Source organism: Lepidothrix coronata, unplaced genomic scaffold (genome assembly GCF_001604755.1).
Source record: "Lepidothrix coronata isolate B3197 unplaced genomic scaffold, Lepidothrix_coronata-1.0 Scaffold124, whole genome shotgun sequence".
Classification (NCBI taxonomy): domain Eukaryota; kingdom Metazoa; phylum Chordata; class Aves; order Passeriformes; family Pipridae; genus Lepidothrix; species Lepidothrix coronata.
Window position 1 is genome coordinate 2,147,907 of NW_016690304.1, and position 23,295 is coordinate 2,171,201.

Genomic DNA, 23,295 nt, shown 5'->3' on the forward strand with positions numbered 1-23,295 from the left:
TGCTTGTTTGTCTGCTTTCATAATTGATCCTGAGTTTGATTTAAAACGAGACAATTTACTTCATTAACTACTTTTCCTGCTAACTGCAGAGCCCTTAGGGGGGGGAAAAAAAATCTCAACTGTGACATATAAATAAATGAAAATGCCTTGAAACAAGCCTACCCTTGGGTCTGAGGCAGCACACAGCAAACCTCCAGAACATTTATTTATCACACCAGTGCAAGATTTCACTACTCTCCCAGGGTACAGCAATACACATCCAGGAGCCATCATTTTTATAAAGCAAGAGTGACCTTGAAGCCTTCAGGAATGATAAAAGCCATAGGTTTCAAACACATTCTCCGTTCCAAGCTGGAGCATCGAAACATGTCCGTTTTCCTAAAGAACTTGATGCATCAGTCACTGCTAAACATCCAGATCCTTGAGGGTTTTGCCTTGCGCTCCAAGGCTCATTGTATCTGTACCCAGAGGAGGTCAGGAGCAAAGCACACACTTTTGCTGTCTGCTCAGGAGCTAATGGTTGTTCAGCACATGGCTTTCATTCCCAGGAACCACCGCTGTGATTTGGGCTCACACAGATACACACCCGGGCGCACAGGAGAGCAGGAGGGGGGAGGGGAGGTACACCTAAGCCGAGGGCAACGCAGAGATGGATGGACACCTTCTCTTTGGTTCTATCTGCTTTGAGGAAAGACAGACAACACCCACGGCTGATAATTATGATCATTTTAGTGTGGGCATGACTAGAGAGTCGGTCTCTACTTTCCTCTGGTCTTCCCTCTCTCCCCTCTTTGCCCCTGCCCTCTCAGTTCCACTGTTAGTGTGGCTTTGTGTTTTATGACTGATTAATTAGCACTGTAAGAGTAGGCTCCAGTAAGGCTGTTCATGCCATGGGAGGGCTCAGGCTGCCTTTCTCCCAAGCACATTCCCCAGCGTCCAGCACTGTGTCTCGGCTGGGGTTGCTGCCTTTCCCTTTGCCCAGGCACTGGGAAGGACTCTGTCCTCTCTCCAGCTGTCCAGTTTCATAGTGACAACAGTGCTTTGGAGAATTCTGCCCTGCTGAATCGGTTGACATTTCCCACCGAGTTCCATAGTTCCCGGGCCTGGTGGCAAACAGCAGATGGCGCGGTTGTCTCAGGATATGAGCCTAAAACCCCGAATGGGAAGTGAATTCACCTGTATGTGCATTTATGGGTTATGGATCTGCATGCGGTGTCATTTACAAAAGACAGAAACTAGTTGTACATAAACAGGGATTTTTATAAAAGGGAGAAGAAGGTATGTACATCACAGGTAACAAATGCAGACTGTACTGGAATATGTATGTATGTATTTAATTTATAAATTAAAACAGAAACCTCACTAAAACATTGACACAAAGGAGTAAAGCTTCAACAGAAGGCACGGGCAATTCATCAGACTCCTCTTGGAAAACAATAGGATGACACTTCACATATTATGTTTACCATTACAACAACTACCCAGCCAGAGACATTTTTTGTTGCCTCCTTCTTGTTTTTTAGCCCTCCTTTGATTTTCCAAAAGTCCATTCCCCAAACTAACTTGCTCCTGGAATCTTTGTTCTCCTGATGTCATTACTAGGCTGAGGTATTTAAAATAGCAACATACAGCTCTGCGGAGCAGTTTTTATCACAGTATAAACCAGCACCTCTGAACAACATCAGCACTAGTTTCTTTATCTGATAAATCACTCTACTGAGGAGTGACTCAGTGAGTCCTGTAAGTGTGCCCTTAGTTTCCAGGCCAGGTGTGGTTTCATTGAAATCACTGGATTAATTAATGGACACAGGAGATGGGTAACTGAAGCCCAGCATTTGTTCTGACATTAAAATTCCTAAGCTATTTTTCATTCATATGGATGGAAATCATTTACCTGAATCCCCTTCCTCATGTTGAGTGCTTAGTCCTTTAGTGTCTTTTTAATATTTTATCACACTGTAAAAAGATTTGCTTAAAAACTTAATAGTGGAAAAAATACCTACTAACAACCCCAAAATAATTACAGTATTTCAATTCTGTTATGATCAGTAACTCCTTATGGCACAGCTATCTCTGTTTTTCTAAAATATTGCTAGAAATGGCCAATATGGAATTCAGAATTCCCAGGATTGAAAACCAAAACAAAAGAATGTTGTCATATTAACAAGGAAAAAGTGAAAGAAGAAAATCAAATGCTCATTTTGGCTGAAGAAGCTCCTGCTGAGGTTGAAAAGCTTGTGGGAGAGAACAGCCCTTTGTTCTCTTCATTCTAGCAATTACTTAGTGTAGAATTGTCTGGAAGGCCAAAAAATTCCAAATAGCTAAACTATGTCAAAAGGAGTTGAAACAATGTCTTAGAAACAGCACAATGACAGTAAAAATTCCTGGTAACACAAAGTATACACAGCACACACATTAATGAATGCCAAATAACACCGGATATTCAATACACAGGCTGAAAAGTTCATCAATGTAAAAACAACAAAAAAAAAAGTGTAAAAAGTGTATTCAGATTTAAACATCTTAATTAATCAGTGTTTGTAACAGAAATACAGAAACAATGCCCTGTCAAGGTCTACTCATAAATCATCACTTTACTACAGCTATAATAAATATTCTACAGTCTATGCCACCAAAGGGAAAACAAAAGTAAAATCTCTGTTGTAAAATTCAAGGAAACCAGATATGTAACAACATAAAGTTGCTTCAGAAATCATTCTCCTGCAGGGATTAGGTCAATTTGGTGTCCAACTGATGTACAGACGAGAAACAGGAGCAGTGCCAGTGACACAAGCATTCTAGGCGGAATCAGGGAGGGGTTTTCTGTCGCTCTGAGGACCCTGTCAAGGGTCAACAACTTGACTTCTTGGTGAAACGAACTGCCCTGGATGGGGGACACTCCTGCAAGCCAGGGCATCAGGAGCAATACCTCCACACACGCAGTGGGAGTGTGGCCTGGAACTCGGGCACTGCCAGCGGGAGAGCCCGTGACATCTGCAGGCCATCCCCCAGGATCAGGAACTCCCTCCCATCCCTGCACTGCCCAACATCTGGAGCCATGAGAATGGCTCCTCCCTGCATCCAGGGGGTCACCTCAGTCCTTCTGGGGCTGGGCTGAACATGACCATGACAATGTTTTCTCTGCCTTTGACTGGTGAGGGAGAACAATAACACAGCGAAGGGAGTGGTAATGGGGCAGGTCATGAGTGAATGGTGAGGGACCAGGCTCAGAAAAGGAGTCTCCTTATGGTGGCCTGCACAGTCTTGCTGCCTCTCTCCTTTTCATGGACATCATCCCGCTGCAGAAAAGGCTGTGGAGTTAAGGGAGATGACACACTTCCTTTGGAAGGCTCAAAACACGGGTGAAACTGCTCGGTCTGTGGCACTGCTGGCGGGGTGCAACATCAGGGTAAATGCAAATCTTTGCAGGAGAGCAAAAGGGAAGATTTACTGAAGCAACACTTTGAAACACAAATGTGGGAAAAAAACCCCAATGGAATTATCACAAAATGGAATTTCACACTCCCAGCAAACCCCCACCAGAGACAACAGACCAACAAACAGCGTACAATGGAAAGCAAGCGTGTAAGTTGCACTCCACAGGCTCCACAACCAGTCCTCTCATACCTGTCATCAATGTCTAACCTACTAAACCTTGCAACAGCAGTTCAACAAACTCACGTTTTGCAGGAAAAACAGAAGTTTAGCAGGTTTTTCGTGAAAAAAAAAATTTGCAAGATTCGGACTCAGAATGAGTCTGTTCAAAAAAAAAACCAGAGATCATAAGAAAGCTACAGAGCTACACTGGTTTTGCTGCCGTGTGTTTTAAACGGTAGAAGCTTTACAGTCAACTCTAAAAAATATCAACAAACATCTACAATCTTAATTCATGTTTTGCCATGACGTTCCCATCAGATCAAAATGTTTAACAAAGCAGGCCTACACGGAGGGCAGAAGGATTGATAATAACAGTGAGTGGAAAATGATCAAAATGCGACCAACAGAGATTTTCTGAAAATGTAGGAGGGAGGAAACTACTTTGTCCAGGACAAAAACATCTGGAAGCAATAGGGACACAAACAAGAGAAGGGGGAAAAAAACCCACAAAAAAATATGGAAAAGAAGGGGAGACCCTCATCCAGCAAAGCATTTGCAGATAGACTCAGGGTGAAGCACAGCCTAAAGCTAAGCTGGAGCCTGAGTGTGTTGCTGGATTCCGAGGAGGGAAAACAATAACAAGAGACAGCAATACCATAGCAGGTACCCTCCAAGAACTTGCCATCTTCAAATAAACATGACTTTTTAATTTAATTTTAACGAGCTTTCTAGCCCGGCTGTAGAATGCAGCTGAAGGGGACACAGCGGCTCTTGCTAGACCAGCTGCTTCCCGACAGACCCCCGAGGTGGGAAGGGACCATTTCCAGTCGGCTGGTCCCTCACATAGCCCTTTTCATCTTTGTAAATGTAAATGGAGAGTGTGGAGAGAGCTGTTTTGTCTGGGAGAGGTCACTGGTACCTGGTCCCTCGGTGTGGCCTGTGGGAATATGTTTACCCCCACTGAAAACTGTTTTGCCTGTGGAAAGCACCATTTTACTACTGAACTTAGGGAGAAAAAAAAAGACGATAGAAATGTCCTTAGGACGTTTTCGGTGAGGAACTTTTACACACTTATTCTAAAAGCCCATTAAAAATATACCTAGAAGAAAACACAACAGAGCAAACAAATTGCCCCAAAAAATCATTAATAAAAAGAACAGTAAAAGTAACATTATCAAATTATATATATAAATGTTTTCAATAAAAAAGAAGGAAAAAAAGCACACCTACCGCCTGCAGTTCTGGTCAGGTTCTCCCTCCAACCCCCTCCCCCCCAGAAAAAGTAAAAATAAAAAAAATACAAATAAAATAAATTAACCTTTCCACCAGTCTGGTTCCTAACTGAAACAATTTCTTCCCCTGTTACTCTATGCACTGAATACATCCGTTAGAAGCCTTAAGAAAAAACCCTGCAATTCTTCAGATGAAACTGAAAGTAGGACTTCCCCCCCCAATCTTTGTAAACCTGGAATTATTTTAACAGTAGACTTCCTGTGCGTTGGCAGGAGGAGGTGGGTGTCAGGTACAGGTGTCCTTATCAGAAGGTCAGGATGACTCCAGTGCTAACAAAGGACGTTCGAATCTGGGATTGCTCTGGTTTAAATACATCCCTTTGAGCTTGAAATCAGCTCTTTCTTTCTGAACTGCAACATGAATTGCTTATCGTTTAATTCTGCCTAATGACTCAGATAACATCATTCATTAGCTCTAATAACAATGGCCCTGGCTCACCAGAGTACTTCAGTATGCAAATGGCATCATTTAGGCCAGCGGGAATCACGGGCTCAAAGTTAAATGTGTGTTTTAGTGCTTGGGCAAACGGGATTCCCAATGCACTCAGGGAAGTAGCAATGTTATGAGTCATGTTCATAAGATACATACTTAATTATTTATTTTAGGTTTGGGGTTTTTTAATAAATTGCAAGAGCTGTGGAGGCAAGACACTAGAGCTTACATGTGAACAGAATTTAATCTTCAGCAGCAGGGGCTGAGGAAGGCATGCCAGGTTTGCAGTTGGTAGGAGGTATCCAGGATTGTATATTCTGCCCTTCAGGCAGCTGGGAAACATCCTCCGAAGCCCTCAGTACTTTGCCAAATCTTTATTTCCCTTCAGTGAATGTATTAAAACATGTAACAGTGGAATTGAACCTCTGTGATCCTTATTTTCCATCTGGAAGTACGTCTGCGGAGAGATACCCACAAAAGGGCCTTAATGGGCCAGCAGAAAACATTTCTGGAGGGCTCCAGGCAAAGTACATCCAGTGTGTGCAGTGGAGACCAAAGCACAAGTACAGGAAGCAAAGGAATTAGTCAGTGAAACCAGACTTTTTCCACACTCCACATTTGCCTCCTTTGAACACATAGTTCATGCCTTCAAAATCCAGAGCAGTTAAAAAAAATACTCAAAAAACAATGTCATTTCCTTATAATTTCACAGGAGAAGAAAGTTTGTGATGAAAAGGTTAAAGATGGAATCATCAGTGATACAGGTGGAAGTCTGTCACCTGGTAACCAGAAACGAAAGCAAAAAGTGTGATCGTGTCCTCTCTGAGCAGCACTCTGAGCTGAACACGGGGGGTTCTCTGCTTCTCCTAAAGAGAATCGTTCAAGAAAGATTTCTCTCAGATCAAAGGATTCCCCCCCTCCCCCCCTCCCCCGAAATATTGTCTATGTCTTGCACTCATTTATGCAGCCGCTGCTGGAAAACGAGCTTAATTCTTCATCTGAAGAGTCTGACCACAAAAGTCGAATGAAGCGAAAATGACCAAAGGAAAAGAATACAAATGGTGTCATTTTCGACCCCTGCCTCTGGCCTCTGGGAGAAGAGAGAGCAAAGCAGAAAGCGCTGGCATGCCGAGCTCCCGCAGCCTCAAGCAGGCACATTCCTGGTGCGCAGCTCAACAACTCTTCCCAGGCTCCAGGGAGGCAACTTGCAAAACATCTCCAGCAAATCTTCAGGAAGGTCCTCCTTCTCCTTTCACTCTGCTGCCATTTCTCAAGCTTCTCCACCCTCAGACTCACTTTCTGGCTATCAGCCAAGGAGTTTGACCCTTGAAGTGGCAGACAAAGTGTTTCATGTGAAAACAGCCAGGCAGAATCAACAGTAATCAGGTTACAGGTTTTAGTAGGGACAGACTCTGAAAGGAAACTGTCACACTCAGGGTGGTGCAAACCCCGCTGCCACCGTTTGGGTTTCTCTTGACATGCAAAGTGCTCTGGTTTGGGAAGAGCAGCGGATCAGTGTGGTGTCACTGACCCTCGGTCTATCCCAGTGGCTGATGAGATTGTGTTAGTATGAGGGCTGTAGGAAGAGCAATCCAAAATGTTCACTCATCTACTTCAGTTAAAAACCCAGGCTGTGGCTGCAGCAACCGCAGGGAACATTTGCCACCACGTTCCCACCTTTAGGACAGGTGAGTGGGCGCCTTACACATTTCCCCCAGAAACAGATAAGTCTTTGCTGACCCAAGTCAGGTACTTTCAAGAGTTCTGGCAACTACATTTCAAGGCCTCCTGCACCTCAGGCAAGAGCTTTCTCGCAAATGTATCAGCCAAAAAACAGCTCAAGAAATAAAACAGGTACAGTATCACCTCAGAAGTCCTTGACCTTTCAGTAGCTGTGCCAGGGCAACGTTACAGACGTGCACTTTGCTTTTGGATCAGATAAAACCAAGCAACAACAACTCCATGCAGTGCAATCACAAATACCAGCTACAAAATAAAAACACTCTACAGAGACCAAAGGGGACAGGAAGCATTGGCAGGTTCTCTTAGGGATCTGTAAGTTTTCGAGGATTAAGGATAGCCAGCATTTTTAGAAGCATTCAAACATTCTACCTTGCAGCTGAATGCTTCAAGATCAGAGTAGAAATTCACTGCTGCTACAAACTCCCAAACCCAAAGCACCCCCAAGGCACCCATCTGGGTCTTTAGGAATTGCTTTGTTTAACAGGTGAGCAATTAAAACACGACTGGAACACTGGCTGTTCCAATTAGCTCAGCTCCACAGCTGCAAAGCCTTGTAACAGGGAGCTGGGGCTTATATTAACGATAGCTATTACTGAGAAAACCAACAAGAATCCCTCATGGCTCTGTGGTTCATTTTCCTTCTGTGCCATTTCAGCTCCAGTACCCCAAGCATCTCATGAAAACATCATGCATGGAAAAGTTCCATCCCAAGGACAATGTTGGCATGAGAAGAAATGGTTGTAAATACCATGAATTAGTTTAGGTTGAAAGTTGCAAGGAATTTCTTAACCGCGAGAGCACTTGAGTCGGAACAGCCTGCGGGGTGGGGAGGGAGGGGACACAGGCAGAGAAACCTCACTGGTTTTTAGATGAAATTCAATAAATTTCTGAAAGGGTGAGGTGACGGATGGGTTGCGGCAGTCAGGGCCTGCGCCGGGTTCCTTGGGCAGTCCCTGTGTACCAGGGAAGGACATCCCTTATGCCCCATCACTTGACTCTGATGGTGCTAAAAGACTGTATGGAATCATCTGGAAAATAACTAACGAATGGTTTATGAACAGATGAATAATTGAGCAGTGTAGCCGAGTAAGAAGGGGTGGTGGTGGGGACCACTCCAGCTGGCACAGCCGCAGCCAGGAGAAGCCCAACTCCTGTCTCAGTGGCAGCATCATGCAAAGAGCAGGACTTGAGTGGATCAGGCTCACTAATGAACCACCACTCACATTTCTCCCTTGGGATCGTTAAACATGGTGGCTTCCCCCTGAATCTCCTGGGTTGCCCACTGCCTTTCCCCCTACGTGAAGGGCCAGTGCCAGTGGACATGTTTTAGGGAATGGATTTAGGCTTTTACTCATTTTCCAAGGAAAGCATATTGCGATAGTCACTTTAGCCTGGTAGTACTTTCCTCTCTGGGTAGTTTAGACTTGAGACATCAACAAGGGTAGGTCAGGACGGATAATTAAGATGTACAGATGCAAATTGTAATGGCACACTGCAAATCTGCATGTGACCTTTGGTTAATGTTTTGAAAAGCCACGTGGATTGATTTCTCTAACAAACATTCATTAGGACATCATCGAGGAATGCTGCATTATGCTTAATTTTAAATGAGGTTTTCACTGAGCTACTTGCACGCCTACAATTTAGAAAGGGGTTAGAATTTCTTGCCAGCCAGGGCTCATTGTCATGAGCGTTATTCCAGCCCATGGGAGGATAATTATAAATCACGGAGTCTTTACGTTCCCAGTGCACGGTGACTACCAGCAGGTTTTTCAGCAACACTTTAATTCAGTCACAACAAAACTGTTTATATTTCACTTTAATAAAAAATACATAATATTTTGAAATATTCTTGAATGACCCAGCTTGGAAAATGAAAATGACCTTTAAATCTATACAGGGCAGTTCCTTCGGGCATCTTTAATGTAATAATTTATTAAGTTCCTATATTCATCATGTGTGCACAAGTATCATGTAAATATTACAGCTGTACTCCATGACAAAACAAGCATAATGCAGACATAGAATCATACAGAGAACTGACAAACGGGGGGAAAAAATCTAGTATTTTCTGTACAAAAAAATATGCAGCTTTTTGATAATTTGTAAAAATGCATAACTTTTGGCATTTTGGAGAAGAACACTGTATAAAAATAAATATCCTATGTACAGTAACACACACAGGCCAGTCCAGGTTAGAATCATCACTGCAAAAGAAAACATAAACGAGTGTTAGTGACAACTCAATACCAAGTGTTAATGCCAGCTCACAGGGCGTGGAGGGAAAGACAGCATTAGAGAAGCTGGCTCCAGAAGGAATAGCAATGGGAGTCTCAGCAGGGATCCACTTCCCTGAGTAAGGGTGGGAGGTTCAGCTTGGGCTGACACTGCCTCCACCATCTTCCCACCATTGCAGCTTGAGAACCTGGCATTTACACCCACAACAGGTGCTGAAGGTGGGCCAGACCCCAGGGGGTCTGAGGGAATCCATGTGGAAATCTCATCTTTGTGTAAGGATTAGAGCACTTTGGGGCCAGGCAGCTCAAAGGCCACACATATAGTTCTCTCCTTTGTAGCAGATAGAGCTGTACCGTGATACGCAAACAAGGAGTTTTGGTTGCTGCTTTTCAGCTGTTGTCCTAGTTAGAACAGCTGGGACCAGTTCATCACTGGATGGGTGTAACCCAAAACTGTGTATTCTATAGCCTTCCATGCCATTTCCCAAAAACTGTTATCAATAGACCATTTACACCCTCTGCCCAGAGCAGCCTGACTCCTCAGGCTGTAAACTGGGTGTTAAGAGGCCTTCGAGACAGGAGGATGCTCCTTTCCTCGCACCCATTGTGGAACTCCCTGCCCTGAGGGAGGTACTGGGCATTCCTGCCTGAACTGGAGGACATATAACCTTGGAGTCTTGGGTCTTTTTTAACCACTCGTGGGATCCAGAGGAAGACTGCAGATCACTGCTCTCAACCAGACTGCAACAGCACCCTCACCAACAGGTTTTTCCCTCTCCTTTTACTTTGGACTCAGGGGGCCCAATGAATACCACTCTGTTCATGCCCCAGGGTGCTGGGTTATACATTTGGCTTTTGTGGGTTAAAACCAACTGTTTGTCTGTATAATTGTATTTACTGTATTATTTTATTAAATTGTTATTCTGACTTATAATCTCTCCTTTTAGTTGAGTTCATTTCCCCTGCTGGTTTACCTTTAAACCAGCACAGGTGTACAGTCCTGGAAATCCCATCCATGCCTCCACACCTATTTTGCTCTTAACCAGACTCATTGGAAAACACTAGCAGAACACACGGCACTGCCAACTCAGCACAGCAGCATTTCCAAGATTATTTTACCTTATTCCAGCAGCCCTGAACTGGAAGCCCATCTTCCCCCTGAAAAAGAGATGGATGAAATAGCAGTTTAGACACAGACAGTAGTACAGAGATGGAGGAAAGAAGACGTGGGTTAACTATAACAGCTGCAACAAACAGTGTGAATCAGGGCTGAAGGAATAGTCTGAGATATTCCTCAGCCTTTTGGAGTGACCCGGACTTCTGGCTCAAAGAACCTGAAGCAAGGGCTGGGGCTGAAGAGGGCAGAGGCCTCAGGCTATGCAAGGGACTTACGCACATGAGGTCTGTAGGCTTGTTCTCGTTCTTCCTCAAGGAATAGTTTATCCAGGCTTCCGTGAAGGAAGGAGGAAGGAAGGCAGTGGAAAGTGTGAGGTGGTGGGTCTGTGTCTTAATGCTTGGCTCTGTAGTGCTGAGGTTATAAGCAAACCCCAGAGTCAGCACTAACCTCTAATCCTGAGGAGGGTCTATAAAAAACCTCCATTTCCTTTCTGCCCTGTTTGCTAAAGGGTTTGCTTTGTCATGTGAGATCCTGCCCAGCTGTCCCCTCTTGCCTCTGAGGAGATCCCGCTCCAGAGAAATTAGGAAGGCAAGCAGCTGGGCAGCGCCTGTGCTGGTTCAGGATGTCTCAGCTGACTCCCTGAAAAGCGTCTTGGGCTTCAATAACAGCAGTGGGATTTCTGTGAATATTCCCCAGCACCTCTGCAACCCTGACGTCTTGGGCCGCACAGCCCCAGGTGGGTGTGTTGTTGTCATTATTATTTTTTAATTTTTTTTTAATGTTGAAGAAGGTTGGACACTTTAAGGGCCGTGCAACTAAAAGATGGAGACCCCATGGTTGGGAAAGGCTTTTGTGAGTGGCTGCCATTCATATAATCTCTGTGAAGCCCTGTTTGACAGGAGAAAATGGGATGTTATGTCAGTGCTAAGGTGCTCTTGAGCAGGAGGTGAAGTCAGAGGTAAGGAGATACATCTCTGACATGAGAAATCAAACATTTGTGCTGTGTCCATGTGGCCCATTTATAGGCTATCACTATTCCCCAGGAAAACCAAAACCAGTACAAACAGAAAAGCAAATGCACAGTAGTATACTGAGAAACGAACTATTTAACAGAGATGCACTTTCAGGGGCCTGATGAACTGAACGTTGCCACAACAGTATTGCTTTTCAAATGCATTTTTTGGACTGTGGTCTCCTTGTGCTGTTTCCTCCTCTTCTCTCCCCCATGTGGAAATATGGAGTTACCAGTTAATTACTGGGTATATTGCGGTGTTCCCATTGGTACACTGATGGTGGTAGGAATGACTGGTGTGGTGCAGCGCAGGAGGAGATGGGAAGTTAGGTGTATGAAGGAATGGGAGACCAGGGAGTTACAGCTTAGGGATCAAAGGAAGACCAGGGTCACGAGGAAGTGTTTGTTGCAGGCGAATGTGCTGAGAACGGAAACATGACATGCTTATTAGCATCAAGGATCTCCTTCCACATATCTCAGATGTGCAAAGCGTTAGTTCACAGCCTCCATAAGTTACATACGTGGATGTGTCAGCTGGATGCTAAGCTTTTAACCTAGTTGGATCCAAAAACATGCTTATTCACGTTCCCAAGCTAGCTCGCATGCCAGAACACTATATATAAAAAAATAATGGCATCTGTATTTCATCAGATTTTCTGGCAAGTTTCCCCTAACAAAAATAGGAATGACAAGAAGTGTGTGTTCCAACATGGCCATGTGGGGTGAATCCTCACTGGGAGCAGTGACACAAACAGAGGGGTGGTCTGCCAGGCACCCGTGGAATCCTTACAGGGATTGGGAATCAGGTGCCTTACTCAGCCAAAACTTACTCCATAGTAACCTGGCTATGACCATCAGGAGGCAGAACACATGGCTCTGTGGTTTTTCTCCTTTGGGGGCCATTCTGGGCAGGTCTGGTTTCACCTGTGGGACTGGCCCAAGTTCCTTTCTACTACCCAGAATTTACAGAGCAGCAACTGAGACTTTACCAGTGGCCACTGCAAGAGTCAGTGCCCCAAAGAGGACACAGCAGTGCCCAACGGAGGGGGTGCTGGGAGGAAAACTGGTTAGCTCTTCACAAAGCTCAAATAACAAAGGCTTTTGATGGCAATTTCACAGCTTTTTTTCTCCCTGGGAGAACTAAGAAAACCTTCCAAACTAAATGTGGCTTTTTGCTTTGGGACGCATTTTTCCAGCTAGCTGAACTAACAGATCTTCCATCCCTTGTAAATGGCATCAAACATCCTTAAGGGAGCTTAGACCGACCATCCTCAAGCAAACTTTGTCATGCCAAATAGGCCAGAAGGGCAGTAGTTTCTGTGTATCATGGAGATGTTGAGACTGTTGTAGGGAGCAAAAACCTCACCTGAACACTGCATCTTCAGAAAATCTCAGAGAAAATTAATAAATTGGTGATGTTTAGGGGGACACTTTGAAATCAGTTGAGATTAAGTGTTCCTCCAGACCTTTGTCTTACGGCACTTGGGCTAGATCAGGCACTAGTACAATAATCATGTTATTACTTAAGTTGGATATTGGGAAACACGCAAGTTTTTTTGCCACTATGAGTACAATTTGGACTTCTGGGGAGAGTCATAAATAGGAATTATCTCGCAGGGAGGCTAAGTGTCCAGTTAATATGTTTCACATGGGCTTGGTAACAGGATAACTATTATTTTCAGTCATCTTATTGTAGGGGGTTGACTGAGGCAATACAGAGCCACTTCAGGCTGTGCCTACCACACACAAGCACTTAAAAATAGAGTTAATGAAGGACACGAGCATCACAGCTCCTTGCAAGGAAGCAAAGCCAGTGCAGAGCTGGGTCTGCAGAGGCTGATTTAGTGGAAGTTGCCAAAGGGAAGGCAAAGGAAGAAGTGAAGCAGTTGTAAATAAATCTGTATTCCCACTATTTTTCCTCATGCCACAAAGTAGTGCTGGCAGCAGCTGGGAATCACAGCATGAAGGGAAGGGCCTGGTTCTAGAAACAGCAATGTGAGGAAGGGAGGATGGAGACAGGTAAGGAAGGAGCTGCCAGGTATTTCTAGGGCATGCAGCTACTCGGAGGTATCAGAAATAGCACCCAAGACCCAAAAAGCAAACGAGCATGCAGGAAAGGGAAGGTAGGCCATACCAATGGGCATGGGGCATCCAGGCCGTCCAGCCCAGGTAACCCCGGCTCACCCTTCTCGCCTTTAAAACCTCGGAGACCCTGTTCATGAAATCAACCACTGTTGTTATTTCAGTCACTGCCAGCTCCGTGTCACGGGGGGCGGCCGAGCCCCCACCAGGACCCTCACAGGGCACTCTGCTGCACACCCAGCACACAGCTGTCTGCACACTTAGATAATCAGCAGCACCAGCAGTTTCCTTTTGGGTTTTCCACGATCTGCGAGCCAGGAGATGCTTCTCTGAGCTGAAGCTGAGAGGATGGGAACGGTGTTTCCTCAGTTTCAGAATCATCCCTTCCTCAGATCCTCACTAGGAAACCCAGCAGCTGGATTTCTAGCTGCATGATCCACAGGTACTCCTGGGATTTGTGGCACTGCTACAGATTTTTGGCAGAATTCGCTGCAGCATATGAGTTTAGATAGAAGTGTACACATGTTCCTATATTTATTAATTTGCCTAGATTTGTAGCCAATCTGTTTTGACAGACACACATCCCATTTAGGATAAGTGAGATTTGTTTTTCCTCTGGGTGCTGCAGCTCAAGTGCCCCGTGTGCTCTCAGGCCATCCCATCAGCTGGCCGTTATTCCAAGGCAGGGCAACCAGCATTCCAGTTTTGCCATCTCGTAGACAGGATCACACTGACCATCTCAGAGAAGAGCTGCAACTGGCAGCAAAGGAGACAGGGCTCTATCCACAAAGGAGAAAGCCCTGGGCTCCCAGCACATGGGACACCCCCATGTACCCCAAACCTCAGTGGGCTCTGGAAGAGGAAGGAACATAACCGTGGTCACTCAGAGGATCAGGGGTTCTCCCCCTGGAGAAAGCAGCTTTGCCACAGGCTGAGGTGGGAACACAGCCAGGCCTTATCCAAGTGTTGGACTTTTGCAAGACCATTATTTATGTTATGATTTCCTTCTGTCTTCCCCATCAACACATCTTAAAACAATACATTTGATGAAACAGAACATACCAACGGACAGGGTGCATCTAATCCAGGCGCTCCTTGGTCTCCCTTATCCCCTTTAGACCCTCTAGAGCCTTTCTTGCCCCTCTCCCCCTGTAAATAATAGTTTAGTCCGAGAAAAAAAGAATACACAAAAGCTTTAGGATCATCCATTTCAAACAAATGTCAGCGATAGTTTAAAAAAAAGATAAACATTTAGGAAACATTTTAAAAGAAGAAAAAATTTCCATTTGAGATGTTAAGTGAAGAGCTGCTAAGCTGTAACTGAGCTGCATAAACACACTGGCTGTGGCTGCAGTCCCACATTGACAGACTGGGAGGGCTCAGCATCAAAGGGATCATCAGAGGACTTCTTGGGGCTTCCCACACTCCAGAGAGAGGTACATCAGGGAACATGCTGACCCCAGACACACAGGATGGGCAAACACCCCTCTGGCCAGCAGTGTGTCACCCCATCTCAATCTGCAGCTGGCTGGAAGGTCCCTCCTCTGCCACTCCAGCTCTGGGATGGCACTAAGATGCTTTTCTTACCACTCTGAATTCTCATTCTTAACGAAAGTCTCACTCGGAGAACTCTCCGCCAGGGAATAAAGGAAGTACTCAGCCCTGAGAGTCCATACAACCTGGATGCCCCTTAGGATGCTCTGAGTAGTGCTCTCCCAAAAAACCTGTTAGACCAGAGACTAGAGCAGCCACAGGGCAGCAGCTGCTCCCTGACCCTCTTACCTGGCAGCACAAGGGTATAGCATGGTATTTGCCAGTTACATCTATACCAAATCTTTCCGTATAACACAAAATCCTCAGAGCTGCTGAGCATGAAACAGGGGAAGGGGCTGCTGCACAGGGAACTGAACTCTGAACTTGTCGGGAGCGTTTAAGGAATTAAGGGATAAAGTCAGACAGCATGGGCTGCTGTTTCTTAAAAAAAAAAAAAAAAAAAAGGCATTAAACCCAAAGCTGGCAAGAGAAATGGATGGGAGAGGAGAGGCAATGAGGAGAAGTCACCCAGAGCCAAGTGCAGGAATGGAGAGGATAATCCAGGAAAAGTGCGCCATGGGTTGCTCTGGAGGAAGGGGGAAGGAACCAGGAAGAAAGGCGGAACAGGACGGAGGGATAAAGGGGACAAAGGTGGACCTGTAGGAGCGAGGAAGAGGCACATACACACAAGAAAAAAACCAACACAGGCATTAAAATAAGAGTGAAGGCATCAGGTTGGCAGCACGAGTTCAGGGGTCCCACTTTTTCAGCTGGGTTACACAAAACTCTGCCTGTTCCCAACCCCTATCCAGGGCACAACCACAACCCGGGGCACAGCTACACTCATCTCCCACTCAGAGCAGAGGGCAGCAGGAACATTTCTGGGGTTTAAAGAGCCCTGCTCTGCCTCAAGGAACAGACAGGATTTTGGCAAATTGCCTGGGACTTTCGGAGGAGTAAGGGGAATCCCCTCTACTCAGTGGGAAGAGGGGTATTTTCTAGGATCCCATCTGCTAAAATATCACACTTGCCCATTTACACTCTCAAGTTTCTCAAACTTTTTCATCATTGCAAATTACAGGTTGCAGTGATGCAAAGTGCATGCACATTTCAAGGGGCCAGCACAACCTCCCACTTGTGCTTTCAAACTCATCCTCTACAAGGAGTTGCAAATTCTCCCAGTTTCACTTGCTTTTATGCCAGAGCTCAGAAAAATCCCATCTACAGCTAATGACAGATCCCTCTGTAACTAAGACACCCAGTTTAAAAACCAACTGAAAAAGTCTAGGAATTAAAAGTTACTTTTTGTTTAGAAGCCACACAAACAAAACAAAACACATGTTAGGGAAGAGGAAGTTAAGAAGCAAAGCCAGAAATGCAATGATTAAAAAAGGGGAGAACTTTGGGGCTCCCTTGAACCTTTCTCCCCTAGTTTAAGATGCCAGTTGGCTGCTTCTTTACAAAACTGCCCTTTCTGTGCAAATAAGGTCAGAAATCCATTGCAGATGGAGGACTCACTATGTATCAAAAGCAAACTCATATAATGAAATCACCACATGGGCACATGCACTATCAAAATGTACATTTTCAGATAAATTCAGGTGATACCAGAGTCATATGAAGAGTTGTGTGAGTACACACACTTGTACTATATTGAACTGCTTGACATTAAGACAGTTGTTATCTTACAAAGACTCGAATCCAGAAGTCATTTGTATTTCTAAATATAAATTATATTCAACTAGAGCTCTCAAGTGTCTTTATCAAAAAGATTCAGAGCTTTAACAGGCAAGAAAACCCGATGAAAAAGAAGGAGCTTCTCAACATACACTTCTTGGTAATATTTATCTTTCTATTAACACGGGTGGAACAATGGAAAGGCTGCCATTCATGTTACTGGTTTTGACCCAGCTCTTCACCATCATATCTATTCAGGGTAGTGCCTGAAGAGATTTCATGTCTGACTCTTTAAGGTAGGCAAATTTAATTTATCTTTTCCAAATTTCCATCTTCCAAATTCTCTGGAGGAGTGTTTGCTAGAGGACAATCTTCTTTTTCATGCTTCAGGGGGAATTTAGAAGTACCAAAATAAGATTTGTGGCTGCACCTCAGCTAATTCTTATGGGAATTCACACACATCAGTAAGTAGATAAGTAGGATTTCCTAAAGCACACCACTCTGGCCTAACTGAACTACACATGAAGTCCCATGCTTTGGTGAGAACAGAGCTGTGACAGCAATGAACACATTAGAAAATCCCTCCTTCAGCCTTCAGACAGATGTGCCACAATGCCCTAGGTGATGGGACAAGCTACAGGTATCACCTTCTAAAATCCAGGTATGCAAAGTCACTTGTGTGAAGGTCTAGCAGACAAACACATGCTGGCTACTAGAGGTGCTCAGAGTTAACTGGGCTGTCCCTGTGTAAAGGTGTTAGTAATTAAATACAAGTTTGCCTGGTAACTTACCCGGATTCCTTTGTCACCAGGCAGACCTTGTAAACCCTGAAATGCATCAACATAAAATATTTTAAAACAAGTAGGTCCAACTGTATTCCCACTCAAAAAGAAGAATGTGTGCTCAGGGATTTGGGTTTTTTTTCCACTTATGTTACAAATAAACAAATCTTTTCCAGCAGACAACCTCCGCTCCATCAGACCATCCAGGCTGTAACAGCACTACTCCTCTAAGGGTTCTTCAGATAAAAAACAAACTAGTCTAGAGAAGGCAGTCCCTGATAAAAGCAGCAAACTTCCTTTTTTGTGTTAAGCAACAAAGCAGCTTCATGATTACATTACACTAGAGTTCCAACACTGGCCCCGTTTTTCCAAAAGCAATCCCAAACAGTGGAATTTGTTAACCTCACTGGAGGCAGCTTTTGTCCCTGCAATGACAGGACAGGGCTCTCCCAGCCAGGCTGTGAAAGCAGATGTGCTCCAAAGCAGCATTTTGGACTAAAATACCTATCCTGGGAGCCCCACTCAGCTTCTTTTGGTAGCTTGAGGACCAAGGTGAATTAACAATTTCCCTCTAGCTTCCTCCTCGTCCCTCTGAGTCACTGCTCTTGAGCTCTTTCTGTCGCTCCCGTAGTGAGCAAAGGTTTGTAACTGGAGTTACACTCAACCCAGCTGTGATTGCAAACACTGGATTACTGCACCATCTTCAGCTGTCAGTGGTACAGGCCCTGTAGATAAATCCCTTGTATGCCCATACTTACAGGAAGCCCTGCTGGCCCCATTGGTCCTGTAACTCCAGGATCTCCTTTACTGCCCTGAAATGGAGACAAAAGAGTAGAAATTGCTACGTTCCTACTCAGTACAAATAGGGAGCAAAGCACTAGAGAAGAAAAAGCAAAGGATGCAATTCAAAGCACCTAAAACCTCCAAGGACGAGGTACTCAACTATCAAAGAGGCCCAGCTGAGAGTCTTGTATGCACAAGGAGAGGGCAGTTCCATCTCTGGAAAAGCCTAGATCTCCTCTATTCCTCAGAGCTGTCACATCTTCAGAGAAGTTACAGAGCATCAGTCAGTTCTGAAGCAAACTCACCCTTTCTCCTTTTGGTCCTGCTGGTCCTGAAACCCCAATTGGTCCTGGAGTACCCTGCAGTTGTAGGAAGGAAAACACATCAGGATGCTTTTATTCAAAGGCCTCATTAAAACCAGGAGACACCGCTGCTCCCTGAGGAAAAGCACAGCTTGGAAGGACAGTCCGGTGGTGGAGGGCACCTCGCACCACTACAGCTTTCAGTGTTGGTGGTGATCTGAAGTAGTTGGTACAGGCAGTTTGAACAACATGGGAACTGCTAAGTTAGATCACACCAGCACCATTGTACAGAGCCTTATTTTTAATTTTGAAGCTTTCCCTTGACAATTGTTTCAGCAGGCATTTCTACCAACTCCACAGACAGGATTTTTTTCTCTCTAGTTTATATCAGACAAGGCTGAAAGCTGTAGCAGAATAAAGGCCATTTAGAATTATGTTAGGCAATTCTCCTTTCCTTTATTTCCTTATTTTCCCTTCGCCCCCCCCCCCCAAATCAGCAGAGCTGAGCAAAATGGAAAGCGTCCGGTTACGTGGTGGCAGGCAGCCAGTGAGTTGTGCATGCAAGGTGACAGACCCCGTGGTGCAGCGAGGAATGCAGGGGTGCACAGGCAGAGATGTGAACTAAGAGGGGTACCCTCCAGTCCCTCTGTTCCCTCTTTGCCATTCCTGTCACTCCACCAGGCTCCCAGTCGTGCCAACAGGAAAACCCGGTGTTGTTCCTAACCCTTTGACACAGGGGCCATCTCCCACCAGCATACCAAACTTCTTTCCCAGTGCTCCTGAAACTTGCTGGAGCTTTGGGAAATGAATCAGCCAAAGCTGATCTTTAATGTGGGCAGTGCAGCAGTTCAGCAATAGTCCTTCTGGCTAAGAACAGGATTTGGGCACTTCCAACTCTTTATAGACTCCTTGAACTCCATCCACACTTTGCTAACCACACAGGCATGGATCTACACTTCCATCATGGAGCCTCAATAAAGGGATACTTTTGAGGCATATTACCTGCTTCCTAGGAAGAACCAAGGCTTTCTAAAAGACTTAAGGCAAAGGGGTTTGCATTTTTTAACGTCAGCCTGCAATCCTTAGTCACTGAAGTAACCCCTCCAATGTGAGCAGGATGATTCATGTGGATCAGGAGAGGTTTTCAGACAAGTTAAGATCTGCAGAATACAAGTGGAGGAGTAGCTCATGCAGCACACAACTTCAGTGCAGTGAAGGAAGTAAGAAAAATCGGGCTCTCCTTGAATTCATACAATCATGGAAATCTTAATTGCCTGCACTTCGGCATCACTCAGTGCCTTGGAATACACTGAGGTCTCCCTTGCACATCTATAAAATTAAATCTACAATATCCCCAAAGAAGTGAGTGTATAAGCTGCCATTCATGTTCTGTTCAGAAGTCAGAGCAGCTGACACAAACGTTCCTGCTCACAGCACAAAACGCTCTGGCGTTATTACACCTCAGACAAAACCAAAGAGCTCCTGCTGTGTAAAGGCAGCAAGCAAGGCTACCATGGAGAACTACAGGACAGAGACCCCTCAGGACAGAGAGGACAGGAGAACAGAGCATCATGGAACCATGCAGAGGTTTCATTCATCTTGTTACTGAGGCAAAGTGGAACAAGGCAGCTGTGATCCCAGGATCCAGACAGACTCATAGCATCAAAAAAGACAAGTGTGTGACATCACTCCCCAGTCTAAGTTTAGCCACCCTCCCAAGCCTGCTTCGGAACAAATTAAGGTTATTCCTGGTGTAAACTAGAGCTGGGCTGGAAGACACAAAACAAATCATGGAACTGGGGAGGAGGAACATAGGGCAATGGAGAAATGGAACTCACCGGTGGTCCAGGCCTGCCGTCTAAACCTGAAGCACCCTGAACAGACGGGGAGGGTTCACAAAAACAAGGCAGGAGGAGAGGGGAGGGGAGAGGTGAGTGAAGCAGTGACTTGAGACAAACATATGCTTGCAATTAACAAAAATTAAGATCTCAAGGACAGGTGATGGTACTTACAAGCAAACCAACAAAAACACAGAAACACTGAATACATATAACATTGACCTGCAACTTTTAGATCCTCTTAAAGAGGGTAAATTTCCTTCTCTCAATGCCACCAAGAAAACTCCTGGGGAACCAGCTGTTCTGTGACAGATCACAAAAAGGACAATGTGACAGCAGAGTTGGAACCTGCATTGCCATAGAGAAGCCCAAGGCTGTTGAAATTCTGGCATCATGTCAAGCCCTTAGTCACAGAGGAAAAGGCAACAGATCCAGCTGCATGATTTTACAGTCTGAAATAGTTCAGTACCTGTCTGGCACTGCATTTAGTTTTACAGGCTGAAGACACACAGGATCAGGCATGAAAAAGCTTAGGAACAGAGTTCAGTGGCTCTGAGGAGGGACACAAGGTCCACAGTGTCTGATCTTACCAGCAGCTCAGTAACTGTGCTTCCTGGTTGCCCAGCTGATAGTGCTGATCCAAACACAAAATATTTCCCAGAGGACACTTCTGAGCCTTCCCCCCTCCACAGCTCAGGAAGAGTGACACGAGAAGCCAAGGGACCCTGGGGGCTAATGGGGCTCTAGGAGAAGCAGCCAGCACATTCCCTGCCATGCTGGTGAGCTTCCCAGGACAATTGCTGGGGCATCTTCTTCTCAGACTGTCACAAGGATCTCCTTCCCCTGTCCAGATACCCCACAGCCTTGAGGGAATAACCATCTACACAGAAAGCTTCTGTTTCTATTTCTCGTGGGACTGGGCTCTGCCTTCTCACTGCAGCACAATCCTCTGCATTTTATCACAGAATCATGGAATCAGCTGGGTTGGAAGGGACCTCCCAGATTATCAAGTCCAACCCTTGATCCACTACCACTGTGGTTCCCAGCCCATTGCACTGATGCCACATCCAGTCTCATCTTAAAAACCTCCAGGGATGGAGAATCCACCACTTCCCTGGGCAGCCCATTCCAGTGCCTGATTATCCTCTCTGTAAAGAATTTCTTCCTAATATCCAACCTAAACCTCCCCGGCAGAGCTTAAGACCGAGCCCTCTTGTCTTGCTGATGGCTGTCTGGGAGAAGAGACCAACCCCCACCTGGCTACAACCTCCTGTCAGGGAGTTGTAGAGTGAGGAGGTCTCCCCTGAGTCTCCTCCAGGCTCAACAACCCCACCTCCCTCGGTCTCTCCTCATAGGACTTGTGCTCAAGTCCCTTCTCCAGCCTCGCTGCTCTTCTCTGAATGTGCTCCAGCCCCTCAATATCCTTCCTGAACTGGTGTGACCTCACCAGTGCTGAGTACTGGGGCAGAATCACTTCCCTGGACCTGTTGGCCACACTGTTCCTGATCCAGGCCAGGATGCCATTGGCCTTCCTGGCCACCTGGGCACACTGCTGGCTCATGTTCAGCTTCCTGTCAATCCAAACTCCCAGGTCCCTTCCTGCCTGGCTGGTCTCCAGCCACTCTTGTCCCCAGCCTGTAGCGCTGCATGGGGTTGTTGTGGCCTTCCCAAAGCACTGCTTTCTCCCCACTGGCTCTGCCTGGAGCCACAGGAATACAGTCATGTGAGCTCACTTGGGGGCCTAGACTCAGTGGGGATGCATTCAGTCCCTGGAAGGGAATTGCTACACAGCACAACTAAAGGAGGAAAACATTTTACAAACAAAGACACGCACGTTTCAGCCAAAGTCAGGGACAAGGATCTGGGTGGTCAAACACAGGACAACAAAGTCACACAGTACATGAGATGCACTCTGCAGTGCTCATTCCAGAGCATTCAGGAAAGGGAGAGGGTGTACTGTGCCACCAGTGCTTTTTATGAGGAGAGGGCTTTGGGGCCAGTGGAGCAACTGGGTGGGACTAACTCATTATCAGCTGTCAGCTCACACAGTAGGCTTTAGCAGATGTGAGCCAAGAGCTTCACCAAGTCCCCAGGTTTGTATCTAAAGCTCCTGCAGCTTCTCTGTAATGTATTGAGCCACAATTCCTTTGGCTGCCAAGCAGTGCACTAACATAAGCTAAAAGGACTGAGTTCATGCACAGCAGGGACACGCCAGGGCAGGGAAAGCACTGATTCCACAGCAGAAGTGACAGGAATGTTTTGGCTACTGAAGAAGTTGGGTGCACTGAGAACCACCATGCTTTGTACAAAGCTTGGCCCAGGTGACAAGTGGCTGGGAAGGCATTTACTTTTCCACATCTCTGACTTCTGTTTCTGGCCTTGTCCCTTTGCCCTGAAGTGCAGAGAACCCCCAGGAAAGCTACTGCTTGTTTTTCCCAATCCTCCCAGAAGCAGGAAGAAATAAAGTGATTGCTGATCTACTCAACAGATCTGAAAGTTGAAGGCTCTGTACAGAGCAAAGGCACAGTTATTTATAGACCATCTCTTTCTCTGTCTTTACATATCAAATCCCCGCATGCGTCTCCTATTGAGGGATCTTTTTACAGCTGACACAAGTTTGGCTTACAAAGTGCTGTTTGCTTCCTGGATACTTACGGGTAATCCCAGTGGCCCTCTGTCTCCTTTTTCACCCTGGGCACCCTTCTCTCCTTTCACTCCATCAATCCCTGCTTCCCCCTAAAGGAAGGATGGAGAAGAAAATAAACTCACCATAACAGCACTTATATAACAAACATTCCTCCCTTCAGAGAGCCCCAGAGCAGCAGGGGGGATACAAGAGGCACCAGAGTAATGCTTTAGCCCAATTT

The 23,295-nt window shown here is 45.6% G+C and overlaps 1 protein-coding gene across 17 annotated transcripts in view; it reads right to left on the bottom strand.

Annotated features, from left to right (window-relative positions):
- Positions 1-1,313: 1,313 nt before the first annotated feature.
- COL13A1 (collagen type XIII alpha 1 chain) overlaps positions 1,314-23,295 on the bottom strand; it is a 94,373-nt gene continuing 72,391 nt past the window's right edge. For 15 of the 17 annotated variants that reach the window (XM_017826082.1, XM_017826094.1, XM_017826093.1 and 12 more), the window contains 8 exons: positions 23,084-23,164; positions 20,429-20,464; positions 18,594-18,647; positions 18,264-18,317; positions 17,515-17,550; positions 14,576-14,662; positions 10,422-10,460; positions 1,314-6,647 (listed from right to left, as the gene is read on the bottom strand). In XM_017826082.1, the coding sequence (XP_017681571.1) occupies positions 6,615-6,647; positions 10,422-10,460; positions 14,576-14,662; positions 17,515-17,550; positions 18,264-18,317; positions 18,594-18,647; positions 20,429-20,464; positions 23,084-23,164 (420 nt within the window). In that variant the 3' untranslated portion in view covers positions 1,314-6,614. Of the gene's footprint in view, positions 6,648-8,833; positions 9,273-10,421; positions 10,461-14,575; positions 14,663-17,514; positions 17,551-18,263; positions 18,318-18,593; positions 18,648-20,428; positions 20,465-23,083; positions 23,165-23,295 lie in introns of those variants that run through there. The other 2 variants (XM_017826083.1, XM_017826084.1) reach the window with 2 other exon arrangements.